Below are 14,308 nucleotides of genomic sequence, written 5' to 3'. Positions count from 1 at the left end.
TTTATTGGGAAGCAATTCATATATTATAAGCTCTACCCATTTAAAGTGTACACGTGCTGAGCACGGTGGCATATACCTGTAATCTCAACAGTTCGAGAGGCTGAGGCAGGAGGATCACCAGTTCAAAGTCAGCCTCAGCAAAAGCGAGGTGCTAAGCAACTCCGTGAGACCCTGTCTCTAAAATACAAAATTGGGCTAGGGATGTGGCTCAGTGGTCAAGTACCCCTGAGTTCAATCCCCAGTACCCAAAAAACAACAAAACAAGGATTAAAAGGGTATTAGCAAATAATTCATCTACGACTAGTAACACATACTGTATTCAAGTTGCTAGATTCCAAACATACCTTGGTGAACAGAACAAAGCCCCTGATATAACTGGACTTGTATTTTTAAAAAGATTTATTTATTTTGTTCCAGGGATTAAACTTGGGGCACTTTCACCTCAGCCTTTTGTATTTCTTATTTTGAGTAAGGGTCTAAGTTGCTTTAGGTCACCTGGCCTCGAACTTATGAGCCTCCTGCCTCAGCCTCCTGAGTTGCTGGGCTTGCAACTCAGGAGGGGATTTAGAGGGGATAAAATTACCAAGTAAACAAAAAATTTGATAGTAATAAATGCTATGAAGAAAATAAAATGTACTAAGGGGTGAGGAGGGGGGGTGTAGAGGGTATTTTATACTAAGCAGGAAAACCAAATGGATGAACAGAGAAGAAAGGTGGGAAGGTGGCCTTCGGTCAGGCAGGGCAGTTGTAGCCAAGGGCCCGAGTATGTGAACCTCAAGGCAGGGCCAGGCTCGAAGGCCGGCCACTGACACCATGGATTCTGTGTCCCTGCTTTGGAGGGTGTGAACAGAGTGTGGCTTGGAGAGAGGATGTGGAGCAGCCGGGCAGGGAGGTTGTGGCCATCCCAGGCCGAGAGGGCCCCCTGTCAGGGCAGGTGGGACCACAGCCAGAGGGCTGGGTGGCCCTCAGGAGAGACAGGGATGACCGCTCAGGTGTGACGACAGGCTAGATAAGGGGTCACTGACCGAGTTGCAAGGACTCTGCTTTGGACGCACATGTTAGTTGCAGGCCAGGCCTGGGCGTCCCCGTGAGAGGCCCAGGGCCTGGCAGATGGGCAGACAGGCAAACCAGCTCCAGCACTGGAGAGTGGAAAGGATGTGGAAGAGCTGGGATAAGTAGTAGCGAGGAGTTGTCCCCAAGCAGACTGTGGGGGTGGCTGTGCTGGCTGGAAGGCTGCTTCTGGTCCTGCTGCAGGGTTCTCGCTCCTCCCGCCCGGCTTCATGGACCCGGCCCTGCACCTCCTCTTAGATGTGTTTTGTTGGCCCTCACAAGGAAACCTTTGTCCCCCTTGTCCCTTCTGGGCACATGAGGCGTGGCGTCTGTGGGTCCCACCCTGTGGATTCAGGGCTGAGTCTTCCCAGTGCCGCTGGCCACAGTCGGCTCTGCTCACTCAGTGCAGTGACCTGTGCCCCTGGAGTGGCCGAGCCCGCTCTGCTGTGGCAGGCGTCTGCGCCTCCCCACGTCCTCTGCAGGGCTTGTCGCCCGAGGCCACGGGGCTGAGGGAGGCCAGTTCTGGTGACCACTGCTCGCTGCCCGGGCAATGGTCACCCCATGCCCTGGTTCCTGCTGGACCAAGTAGGGCCTGAGCGGTTGGTACCAGGCACAGAGGCACTCTGGGGTACACAGCAAGGGAGGTGACAGGGCGCCCCTTTTTGATGCCACCTTTTCCTTTCCCTTGCAGGAAAGAATGACGGCTCCATTGGTGGGAAGCAGTACTTCAAGTGCAACCCGGGCTACGGGCTGCTGGTGAGGCCCGGGCGCGTGCGCAGGGCTGCCGGGGCTGGGCGCAGGCGCAGCTCGGGGCTCCGACAGCAGGGCGCCCCCGAGGCCCGCCGGAGCGCCACCCTCTCCGGCTCCGCCAGCAACCTGGCCTCGCTGACGGCCGCTCTGGCCAAGGCCGACAGGGGCCACAAGAACCCTGAGAACCGGAAGTCCTGGGCCAGCTGAGCCACCCCTCCCCAGGCAGACCCCAGGGAGCCTGCCGAGCCCTCCCTGTGACGCCTGGGGACCTCCCCAAGCAGGCTGAGGAATGCTCTTTGCACGACACAGGGCTGGTGACTGCCCGTTCCCTGTCCTCCCGGCCCTGGAAGCTTGGCTTCTGCCTCCCGGTGGCGGGTGGGAAGTGCGGTGCTGGAGCCCGGGTGGAGGGACCACCGTGGGAGGCCCGGGCACTCCGCCTGCCTGGGGGCACCCAGCAGGGTCTTCCCCTCTCTTCTGGCACCCCGACGCCTTAATTTAAGGAGTGACTTCCCCAGCACCTGCGGGGCTCCCGCCTCGGCCCATGGGCCTGGCTGTCCCTGTCCCGCCTCCCCGCAGGGGACAAGCCCCGTCAGGGCCAGGGGCGCGGCAGAGGGCGTCCCGCAGGGTCTCTGGGAGCCCTGGCTTCTAGACCTGGCTGGAAGGTCTTCTGTTTGCCATCGATTCTCCTAACCGGATGCTTGGGATATATTTATTTATATTTATTTTTAAAATCTGAAATCATTGCGAGCTCAATCGCCCTCTGCCTGGGCTGGTGCTGGGCCTTCCTGAGTGCCCTGGCCTTTCTGGTCCTCAGACGCCGGCCTCCTGCCTGGGCAGCGCTTCCTGGGGGAGAGAGAGAGAGAGAGAGAGAGAGTGTGTGTGTGTGTGTGTGTGTGTGTGTTGGTGGCCTTTGTCCACGATGAGAGGGGACAGGAGAGGAGCACAGAGGGGCACCCCCCTCGCTGGTGTGCGGTGGCATTTTAACTTCCTCCACCTGGAGGGCAGGTGGCCTGGGGAGGGAGCGGCCTGTTGCCCTCCCAGGCCCGCAGAGCAGCCACAGGCAGGCCCAGCCACAGCCTCCCCAGGGGTGGCTCCCCTCCCTGCCAGATGGGAGGCTTCTCATCCCGGGGCCTTTCCTGTCAGCTGTGTTGAGGTATGTGTGTGTGTTTGTGTGTGTGTGCGCCTGCGCACAAAACTGGGCCAGGCCTGGTCCCGGTGGGTGGAGGACACCCCCAGACTGTCTTGTCTCCAGCAGCCCCAACTTGCCCACCAACCCCAGCTCAGGACAGCACCTCTGGGCTGGAGTTTGCACTGGGCACTCCTGGCGGCTGGGTCTGGTTCTTGAAAAACCATAGCGGAAGTTTTTGGTGAGGAATCCGGTTCTAAAGAGGTTTGAAGCCCCTTATGAGAATCAGTGCTAGACCTTATCTCCAGATGGGGCCACCAAGCCCGAGCTGGCCCCCCTGCATTCTCTGGCCAGCATGGGCAGCACATGGTGCCAGAGGCCAGAACAATTAACCCAGGGCACTCTGACCACCAGGGGACGGCCAGGAACAGGCTCAGGCCGGAGCAGTCCCTCGGGCAGGGTCAGCGTCCAGCCTGTGTCTGCACAGGCCCGTCCTGGGGCTGGCGTCTTCATGATCCCCCCTTGTGAGCGGGCATTGTGAGGGGTCAGGGCTAGCCAAGGCCCTGCCAAGGGGATCCGGTCTGCCCCTTTCTGGGACAGCATGACTGGAGGGAGCCTCCATCCTGAGGCAGGCATCGACCAGCGGCCTTCCCTTCCTGTTTTGGGGACACTGTGGGCTGTGGATTCTGCCTGGCTTTTCTCCTTTCTCTCCTGCGCAGCATGGCTCTTCTGGAGTCTGGTTCAGTTGGAGTCAGTGTCCCCTGTGTGGCTGTTGGGCAGGGACCAGCCCCTCCCTGGGGCAGGCCAAGCCCCGGGAGCCCCAGGAGAGAAAGCTGGAGGTGGGAGTCGGGCAGGGCCTGCTGGAGCCGTGGTCATAGGCCCAGGAGGGGAACCTGGTGCTGCTCTTCATCATTCTGGGCCTTCAAAGTGGAGGAGGATAAAAAGGGATCATCGACTTGAAGAGCTTGTGAGCAGGAGCGCAGGAGCTGGGAGGCTTGACCAACGTGGCTCAGGCCCCTCGTCCTTGTCCTGCAGAGTGCGGGACACCTTCTCTCACCCAGGCCTCTCTCCCCATCTCCCAGGGGCATCCCCTACCTGGTGCAGCGAGCTCCGCCTCCTTTCCAGCCTTGTTCAGAGGCCTGAGCTGGCCTGCGGGGACAGGCGTGTGCTGGGGTGTGGAGACATCTCTGCGCTCTTGGCTGGAGTTTTCTTCCAGCTTAGGGTCTTGTGCTCGGGGTCTCGTGAGCCTGTGAGGAGTTGGTCCTCTTGGTGTTGTGAGTGTCTGTGTCCATAGCTGAGGGGGCACAGGGCATGCTTCTGTTGCCCCTGCCCCGAGGGCAGGATGTGGCCTCTGGAAGGACAGCACAGCTGGAGGGGAGGCTGGTGGACAGCACCCCACTGGGCCTTGCCAGCAGCTTGCCCCTGGGTCCTTCCTGCACTGAACCTACTCATCCCCTAGGGCAGAGGGAGGCACTAGCTGCTCCCTGTGGGAGGCTCTCAGCACTTCTGCTACCCTCAGCTTCCTGGGCAGCCCTGTCTCCCGCTAGGCGAGCTGTGCAGGCGCTGGGTGAGGCCTGCTCAGGTTTAGTCTTTCCTCTTGCTCTTTGGCGTAGATTAACACTAACTTGTGGCTGGAGAAACAAGGGTGTGCAGTAGGGATGGTCACTGAAGTGCTGGGCAGTGGAGGGACAGGGAAGGTGTGTATCCGGGTTCCTGGGAAGGCCTAGAGGTGACCATGTCCCCTTCACTCCTGGTCTTTTCTCCCCTGGGCTTAAGCATTGCCTATACATGAAGCAGGAGGTTCTGGGTTCGAGTTGTCCTTGCTTAAGCACCCTGTCTGCGGAGGCTACAGGGTGTGGAGCGTATTTTGATGCTTCTGGTGCCATCAGCCCCATGCCACCTTAGACAGGAGGCACTAAGGTGGCGGGGCCATCTGTAGTGCCTTTCCCTGGGGTGTACCCCCAACAACTGCACCCAAAGCCTCTTTCTCTCTGAAAGGCCTGGTGCCCTGGTGAGCTGCACACGCTGCTGGTGTTGGGAGAGTCTGAACAGCTTCTGTGTGAATTTCGTAAATATCTTGAATTCACACAGAGAAGTGATTTGATTTGGGGATTATAGTGATTTGGTACACATTAAATGGGAGTTTAAAAAATCCAAAGACTGTAATGAATTGTAAAGATTTTAATGATTCCTCTGTGTGGTGAACTAAACGCTGTAACTGTACCACATATGCCTTCCCATCAAATGACCAGCAGCTTCTGAATAAAGCCAGTGACTTCTTGCCTTGTCTGGGGTTGGTCTTGTTGCTTCCTCCCTTTTCTACACAGACGGGGGCTCATGCAGACTGTCCCCGTCATGGCCCTGTTGTCACTGGTGGTGGTGGTGGGCATCTCAAGATGGAAGCTAGAAGGGTGGGCCTGGCACACACCCCTCCTTAGCCTGTTCAGAAAACCAGCGTAGGCTGGTTTCTACAGCTGAAAGGTAGGCAGACCCCGCACGTTTCTGCATTAAGGGGTTTTGGGAAGGGAGGATGACGGCTGTGGCTGGCAGGGTCTGGGTCAAGTCCAGGTGGGCTGTGGGGCCTGACAGTTTTACTGGGCCCTACTGCCAGTGAGGTTGACCTCCTACCGCCATCTGCCCAGCTGTGTGCCCAGCACAGGTCTGGAGCACACCGAAGATGGCAGGTTGGCCTTTGAGCCGGGAGAGGTGGCTAGGCCCCTTGGCTCTGCCTGTGAAGTCCCACTCACGGCCACAGGACCGCCGCCCTGTGCAGGTTTCCTCCCTGGCCGCTGCATCACTCGGCCCTCCCCTCATGGCCGACAGCCACGGAGGGCTGTGGCCATCCGCCAGAACACAACTGAATGGGACTTGTTTGTATTCCTGAGTGCAGATGAGTTGTTCTCAAGAGATAAGCACTGCCAACTAGGGACAGAAATGCGGCAGCCATGAGCAGCCCTGCTCTGAAAGCAGCAGGAATCTGAGTGGAATTTATCAAGGTCTGAGGGTAAATCTTAAGTTCTCAAGCGGCTGCTTTCTTGCAACTCAATGAGATGTCTCCTGTTTGCATCAGGCTCTGGGGTTTTATAGTTGCTCAGACCCCGGGACAGGTTCCCAGTGGATGTCACCATTAGTTCATTTGTTCACTAATTGAATCACTTGGAACACTGGTACCTGTGCTGAGCGCAGCCTCCTGGAGCAGATGGTCCAGTGGAAACAGCCATCCTGATGAGCCTCACGGTAGGTGGGCCTGTTGCCTTGGTGGGGTGTGAGGAAGGCGGCCCTGGGACGCCATCAGGGGGACTTGGTGAAGGGCAGCTGGGGAGACGCCAGGCTGCAGGGCACACATGGAAGACAGGCAGGCAGGCAAGCAGGCTGGGTACTGACAGCTCATGGTTTCTGCGTAAGGAGAAATGGCAGTTGAGGCCAAGTAGCAGAGCAGCATGGGGTGGGGATGGTCCTGGCTTGGGCCTCTGCCCACATCTGCTGTCCTGCCCTACCTGTCTCCCTTTGGCAACTCCAAGGTTTGGGGCAGCTTTAAAATTTTGCAGACTTTTTTAATTCTACTGAGAAGAAAAAAAAGAGCCCCTCTCCTCTGAGGAAAATCAGTGGGCTCCAGAGTGTGGCATGAGTCTGCTCAGAAACTGCATGCCTAGAAAGAAAACCAAGAGGGAGCGTCAGCTTTTGTTGTTTCTCCTGTTCAAGGGGAAGCCAGAGAGCGAGCTCCTTTATACAGACGAAGCTGCCAGGCACCATAAAGGCTGCTCCCAGGGCTGAGGCCCGCAAAGCCAGGAGTCCCAGGAGAGACCCAGCAGGCAGGCTGAGCAGTGCTCCCTCCTTGGGGAAGGTGGTTTGGGGCAGGGGAGCTCCTGAAAGACCACACAGAGCAGGTGCCCAGGAGCACAGGTTGGAGGGTCAGGAAGTGGGAGACGGGGGCTTTCTAAAGCTCGTAGTGCCCGGTGCTGTGAGCCTCTCCACAGGTCTCTGGAGCCCTATCCCTTTGAGAAAAGCACAAAAGAGTGCCAAGAAAAGGACCCTTGAACCCCTTCAGCAGTGACAGGCATTCCAAATGAGCATGTTCTAATCCAAAAAAAAAAAATCCCAGTCAGTCTTTGTTCAGTTATACATTTTATTCTCTAATAGGTACAATACTAAAATAAACACAAATTAAAAAAAAGTTTTATTAAAACAAAACTGTACAAAAAAGCAGTATATACTACATTTTAATTACAGAACAGTCTACTGTCCAAAAGGCACTAATCCAGAATAGGAGATACAATGAAACAGGACTCATTGGAACTATTTTAATCAATACAACAGAGCACTTGTTTCTTTGACCATTTACATCCAGAAACAAGGGCCGCTTGCTACAGTCACACACTGCCGTGAACTGAGTCCTACAGGTGAAGATGCAGCATCGCTCTCCCTAGGGACACTTCCCAGCGAGGGACTGGGGGGCTGAGGTGGGTGGGCAACGGTGGGCACCCGGAGCTCATCTTTCAGCCTGGCCTTTGGAGGCAGGTTCTGGTCTTTACTGGTGGCCACTTTAACCCCCTCTTGTGTTTAGCACCGGCAGAGTGGGCTCTGAGATGCCCCAGGGTGTGGGCTGGAGGTCTGGTGGTGAAGTGGGGCAGCTCCGCGGGAGGCATGTGGAAATCTGACCTCAAAGAGGCAGCGACTGCTCTGAAGGGGAGCTGGGCGCCAGCCAGGCAGAGCCACCTGCTGCTTCCTGGGCAGACCGATGGCCCAGAAACCAGAGGTCCTGTTCCCAAGACAGAGCTCTCCCGCCTGGCTCCCCATGGGCCCAGTGGAGTCTGTTAGGGGGAGCTGACGTTTCTGTTGGGAAGTTGGTTTCTAGAAGTGGGATTTGCTTCCCAGAGGCAAGTCAGAATGCCAAGCCTGGTCTGAAGTGCGTCAGCCCTCCCTCCCCTCCGTGCCACCAAGGGTCCATGAGTGGCTCCGGGTTCCACCCGGGGCTTCCATGAGCCACACTCCCTGTTGGGTGGCTGTTGGCTGCTGGCTGCAACAGCTCAAAAGCCCCAGACATCATCCTCTCGTGGACCCTGGCCCTAAGGAAGAGATGCTGCAGCTTTCCAAACAGTGTCAACACAGAAGACAAGGACAGGCATCTGATGTTAACAAAAATAAGTAACAAAGAAACAGGATTAAACCAAGTCTTTTCTCACAGCATCCTATACTACATCCTCCTTCTGCTTAGCAGAAAATTGTACGTACACAAAAATACAAATACACAATTTTGTAGAACAGTCTGATTTTAATATATTTATATATATTTATATTTATACGAGTGGCAGGTTAGTTCAGTATATAGAGCTTTTTGCACTTTTGGCTCATATGCAACAAGGCTTATAAATTCAGCTTTAGCTTTCATTCAGGTTTTATAGCTTTTGAACAATTGTTTTCACATTTAAAGCAGCATCCAATTTGCACTAGGAGTTGTGATTACAGGAAACACGGGGTCAGGGGCTATGGAGGGCGGGAGGGCAGGGAGATATACATTCCAGTGTGTGGCGTGTAAGGAGGATTCGTGTGGACAGAGCTTACCATGATGACCCTTGAGGTAGACTTAACACCATACAGCAGACTCAGACACAGGTGTGACTCGCCCTCAGGGACACATGGTGCACAAGATGGGGACAGAGATGGGGGGGACCCAAAGGGAAACACAAAAAACTAAGACACAATGGCCAAGGCAGAGGGGCTGTGCTGCCCACTCATCTGGCAGGATCCTTCACGGCCCATCTGACACCCAAAGTCTGGTGGCAGCAGAATACTTTTGGGAATCATGGCCCCTTTGGCCTGGGGCACCTGATTGGACCATAGGCATCACATCTGCAGTCCCTCCTACAAAACTCGCCATGCCAGCCAGTGCCCGGCCCACAACAGATGCTAAAACAAGCGTACTTGTCTAGAAATGACCTCACTCCTCAGCACTCTGCTCTGACTGGAGTGTTCGATCCAGTTAAGGGCGGCCAGGTCCCCTGCTGCCTGCCTCTCCTTGCGCCTCCACTCACACCACCTCTGCTCAGCAACATTGCAACTGCCAGCACTGGGCAGGACCTAAGGGAGGACGGTGCCGCTGCCCTAGCTGTGTGACTTCACCCCCAGACAGGCCTGGTCTGCACCACAGCTTGGTGGCACTCCGGTGTGACACAACCCAGCCACCTGCCCTTCTCCTCCTGGCAGAACTCCACTGGCACGCCTACCCACACGCCGCGTGTGAATGCACAGAGTCCGGGTTGTTACATGGTCTAAACGAAAATGCTGGGTTATTAATGAAAATAAAGTGCCTGAGTATGGATTGTTCCGTTTTGCAAAACCTTTTCATGTACCCACAGGTCCTCGGTGTGCTGCTTGGCAATGTGATCTGAACAGAGCACAGTCACAACACTTCTGTCCTACACTCACCTGGAATAAAGGCCATAACTAAGTCACACATCACTCTAAAGAAGCAAACACTCTCACACTCACTCCCAAAGCTGCGCGCTGGATCTTGCTCAACACACTACCAGCAGCCTTTGTGAGCAGGCGCCCTGCCCCTGCGATTGGGGAGGGATGAGGCACCAGGCTCAGGCTGTGCTTGCTTCACCTCTGCCCTCCTGGATCTGGGTGCATCCTCCAACTGCTACCAGACAGATTCTGCTTTGAGACTGTCCTGCTCCCTTGTCCCCATTGCTCAGTAGCCAGCGAGATGGCTAAGCAGACTCCCCAAAATTCTTTACGAACCAAGAACATAAGCACACCGACGAAAGAAACAGGGAACAGTGACGAAGCCAGCCTGCGGGCCAGGAAGAGCTCTCCCCGCTGCTTACCCTTGTGGTCGTTCTGCCTGCAGAACAGCTAGGGGCAGTAGGGATGGGCAGCCACCTGATGCCCACCCTGAGGGCCAGGTGCAGGGTGGGAAGGACAGGGCACAGGCTGACTCTCTGGCAGGTCCCAGAGGTCTGTAACTTGCTTAGGCACTTAAACATAAATAAGAATTTATCCTGGAAATACACCCAACATGCCCCCGGGAGGGAGGCGAGCCCGGGGGAAATCAGAGAAGGCTGTGGGCTCTTCCGGGCAGGCCACTGCCATGATCTTGGCACATTCTGGCAGAGAGAGCATCCCACCTTGCAGCCGGGAGGTGTGAAGAAGCCAGTGATCTATGTAGGGCTTAGGGGCCTGCAGAGGCCTCTCCAGGTCCCCACTCTGCAGCCATTAAGGCAGCAGGCTGGGCTGCCACGGGCCACCCCAATGTGCTACACACAGGGTCAGCCAGAGCTTCCAGAGTGTGGAGAGCCAACTCTGCCCTCACCCTGGAACTCTGGCTTGGCCTTCCTGGTGGCCACTTCCAGAGCTGCAGGGAGGTGCTTCACTCATCCCCTGAGAGTGCACGTGGGCTACTCAGCCTGTGCTGCCCCTGGCTCTGGCCCCAACACAGAGGACAGTGTGGCACCGCGGAGGCTCACACTGACGCAGCACTGACATCCTTGTTTCCAGTTTAACAGCTTCAGTGAACGTCGAGGTGGGAAAGTGACGCTCACATTTATGCTGGGCTCTTAGTTCCAATAAAGCAAAAATGGGAGAGGTTTCTGTGCTCAAAGGAAGCCACAGAACAAGACTGTTCAGACTCCACCTGGAAGTGCTGGGACACTGGCAATTCCTAGAGGGAGGAACACACCTTGAAACCACAAGTCCTAAGTCTTGCTTCTGCCCGGGACCCCTGTAGGCTCCCTCCTTGCACAGCACCAAGCAGTGGCCCCTGTTCTAAATTTCCACGTCATCTGACCACCACCAGAGAAGCAAAATCTGGATCAGTACAAAAATGAAAGGCACACATACCCTTTCCCCTCCAAATTAAGGTGTTCATGGGGGATGAGGGCTGGGTAAGATACTATTGCCAGCTAACAACACAACCAGCCCTAACTGGTCACCTGGTAGACTGTCTTACCAGGACTGCCCACACCTGTGGTCTTGCTCCTGTTTTCACTCTCTTGGGCTTCAAGGATGCCTATGATGTGACACAGATCAGAAGAGAGAACGTGACAGAACTAGTACCCAGAGAACCCGTCAAGTATGGGGAAAGAGCTGAAAAGGGAGAGGGCACAGAATTTTAGTTAGCTGAATTTTCAGGTCCATTTGGAGCCTGTGTCTCCTCTTCAGTGTTCCTGACCAGTCACTGAGCCCCCACATGAACCCTGGCAGGACAGGGCCCAAAACCTCTACCCCAAGGCAGCTCAATCTTTCCTGGATTCTGGACACTAGAGTTCCCTATTGGGCCTGAATCTGGGGTTGTCTCCATGTAGCTGCTACTTATAGGCCACTTAAGGCTCCCAAGGAGCCAGGGAGGCACAAGGCAAGGCGGAGGCTCAATACCACAACACCAGAGCCCAGTTCCCACACCCCGCTGCTGCCTCCCATCACGACTACAGTGCAGAGGATGGAGGGTGAGGAAAGGGCTGAGCAAAACCATATTGGACAGAGCAGGAACCTGGGAAGTTGCTAAGAGAGCTGAAGAGAGAGCAGCAGACACTGGACGTGCCACTCTGCCTCCACTGCTGTGCGGGGGTGGGGTGGGGCAAGGAGCACCCGCTCGCATGTGCTCTGCCCCTCCTGACAAGCTGTGGGGCCTGCGGTGACCCTGACCCAGGAGGAGGCCTCAGGGAGGGCTGTGGAGGAAGGGTGTGGGGTTGGGTCCTCTTCCTGGCTGGCTCCACGTCAAAGGGTACTCAGCTCACAGAGAAGGGGCCATGTGATGGTGTGCTGTTGCACTGGATGGCCAGTGCTGTCCCAGGAGAAAAGCAGTTGGCAGACACGACTTCAGCAGCAGGGGTGAGCAGGTCCCCCCTGCCTTGCATCCTACTAGAAGCAGCACATGCTGGAGGCCCATCTGGCTTGCAGGGTGAGGGTGTGGGCCTCCCTGAGGATCAGGGGCGGCAGTACAGATGCTTGGCCCAGTGCCCAGGGAACACCACCACGTGTATCAGGTGCTCTTCTGAGCTGAGAACTCAAAGGAACAGTAGTGTGTCCGGTACTATCAAGGTTAGGGATGACAGCATCTTCCCTCTAGATTCTTACAAAGACAATTTACTTTTGCTGTTTTCTTCCAAAAAGCTGACTTCGTGAGTATTACCTAGGTCTTCATCGGTTTGGTGAGGGGTTTTCTTGGGGGAGGGTGGGCTGCTGGTGGTACAGGAACATCTGGTGTAGGGTTGTTTGATCACAGTAGCCTCTGGGAACATCTGAGAATGTAAGCAGGGCCATGTCTGTGTAAGTAGCACTGTCCCTGGGGCAGCACATCTGGGACTCAGATCCCTAGACCAGCAGCTCATGTAAGGAGGTCCCACCTTCTGCTGGCTGTCTTGGTGCATGTCTCACAGATCACAGAATTAGCCCATCTGGTCAGTCCTTAGAGTCTCTAGTCCTAGGGCAGATTCCAAGTGCTAATGCAGAGTCCCCTTTCAGTAGCTTCGAAAACAAGATAAGGGATGCTCTGCTCTTTGGGGTTATAAACCCATAATCAATTGTCCCAGAGACTGACAGATCCCAAAGAGAGCAGCCTTCAGCGACTGTAGACGTCCGTGCGCGTGCGCGTGTGTTGGTGGTGACGGGTAAGGTGGCGTTTATAGGAGTGCTGAATAAAAATCTTTCACAGGTTCTTTTCCCTGTACTAGCCCAACTTCTATACATTTCTTAGGTATTTTGGGAAGGATAAAAGGCATAAAAACCTTCTAAACTGTGTGTCTGGGGACAGGGGAAGAGGATAGTTCTAAACAGGCAGCCACCTCTCGGCATCCTCAGGAAACGGAAGTGTAACTAATAGGTCAGCTAGGCAAGGGCTGCTCCCGAGGTGAGAAAGGCTTGTTTAAGGACAAACACTAAAAGAAGAAGGGAAAAAGCCAGTGCTGAGTTTTCTCCAGCGACCACTAACCAGTCCTGGAGTGTCCAGCCTTGGGGAGGACGGGCAAGTGGCCCCAGGCTCCCAGAGCATGACTCCTGAGCACACCGGGGATGGGTTGAGAAGGCCCGTGGCGCTCCTGCAGGCTCTTGATGGAATAGTGAGGTAAAGGCTCCCGCAAGCGACAAAAAACACCAAGCCAGCCAGAGAAAGGCCAGCGCATCTTGGATCCTACCCAACGTGACTGACGCTTCAGCAGGAGAAGAGCAAGGGCCACAGACAGTGTAAAGATCATGTGATGCCCCTCGGGGCAGGCGCAGCGGGGATAGAGGACAGCGGAAGGGAGAGGAGACAAGCCACTGACACAGTGGAGTCACCTAAGGTGGAACCCTCCTTGTGGCAAGTGAGGAGCTGGGGCAGACTCACGCGTCCTCCTGCCCTGGTGACTTCAGAATACTACAGGCGCCAGGTTCCATTCGTATCATCTGCTCTGGATCCTATGATCCAGGGAGGAAAATGCCATTCGCCCCCATGAAGTTCTGCTTGGTGAATAGTGACCGGTGATGGCAATAGAAATACCCGGAGGCTGTGACTGTCGCCATGTCAGGCCAGCAAGGCACCAGGAGTGAAGGCCAGCAAGTGGGTGCAGGCAGCCCCAGGCCTTCCCAGGCTGGCAGCTGGGATTCCGACTGTGGTTCCTGCCCCAGGTGAAGCGGGATGAAAGTGGATGTGAGAGCAGTTTCAAGAACTAGAAGTCAGATGGTGGGCAACAATGGGTGGCTTCCATTTTGGAACTGAAATAACTCCAAATCTGTTTCTTCTACTTTGGGACCACATGAGTACTGTGTCATTATTTTAGTTTACTGAGTTGCTGTTCCAAATGTTCTTGGGAGCATTAGTGCTAAAAAGGAACAGGGATGGAAGCTCTGCTATTTTCAATCACATAAAGGACAGAAATCCTCTTAATTATGACCATGCCAATCTACATCCTGCTAAAACAGCTAATTACATGTCAGGAGGACACTCAGTCATTCAGAACAATTGCCATTATATTTTTATATATTCATTCTATGCCACCCCCCTCAATTACCATGGTTACAATTTGAAGAGATGCAGCCAAACCTTCATTTGATCACAGCACACCAATGTGAATTTGTGAGTTAATTATGGCTGTACACAGCCAGTCTTATTTAAAAGAGAGAAAATGAAAATGGAGTCAGGGAAGCTGCCCTCCCAGGACTTCCCAAGCACATACCAAGCTGCATGTGCTCCTGCTGCCCACTGCCAAGGCCACTGCACTGAGGTTCAGACTCTGGGCATGAGGACTGCTGCTGAGACTGGCCACAGAAAGGGGGCGTCAGCAGAGGACAGCCGCAAAGCTTCCTCTGCTGACGTGTCCTGCTGTTGTTGGGGCTGATGGGTGTGGGATGTGCGCGATAAACTTGCAGATTGCGGAAAGACCAGTCAGGTTTCACCCCAATGAG

General features: G+C 55.2%; 1 protein-coding gene across 4 annotated transcripts in view; it reads left to right on the top strand.

Moving 5' to 3' along the window:
• KIF13B (kinesin family member 13B) overlaps positions 1 to 2,161 on the top strand; it is a 533,579-nt gene extending 531,418 nt beyond the window's left edge. For all 4 annotated transcript variants that reach the window (XM_081269240.1, XM_081269241.1, XM_081269239.1 and 1 more), the window contains one exon: positions 1,742 to 2,161. In XM_081269240.1, the coding sequence (XP_081125366.1) occupies positions 1,742 to 2,007 (266 nt within the window). In that variant the 3' untranslated portion in view covers positions 2,008 to 2,161. The remainder of the gene's footprint in view (positions 1 to 1,741) is intronic.
• Positions 2,162 to 14,308: the final 12,147 nt, after the last annotated feature.

This window comes from Spermophilus citellus, assembly GCF_964194105.1.
Source record: "Spermophilus citellus genome assembly, chromosome: 16".
Taxonomy (NCBI): Eukaryota; Metazoa; Chordata; class Mammalia; order Rodentia; family Sciuridae; genus Spermophilus; species Spermophilus citellus.
Note: the sequence above shows the minus strand (reverse complement) of the source record. Positions and strands in the feature narration are given on the sequence as shown.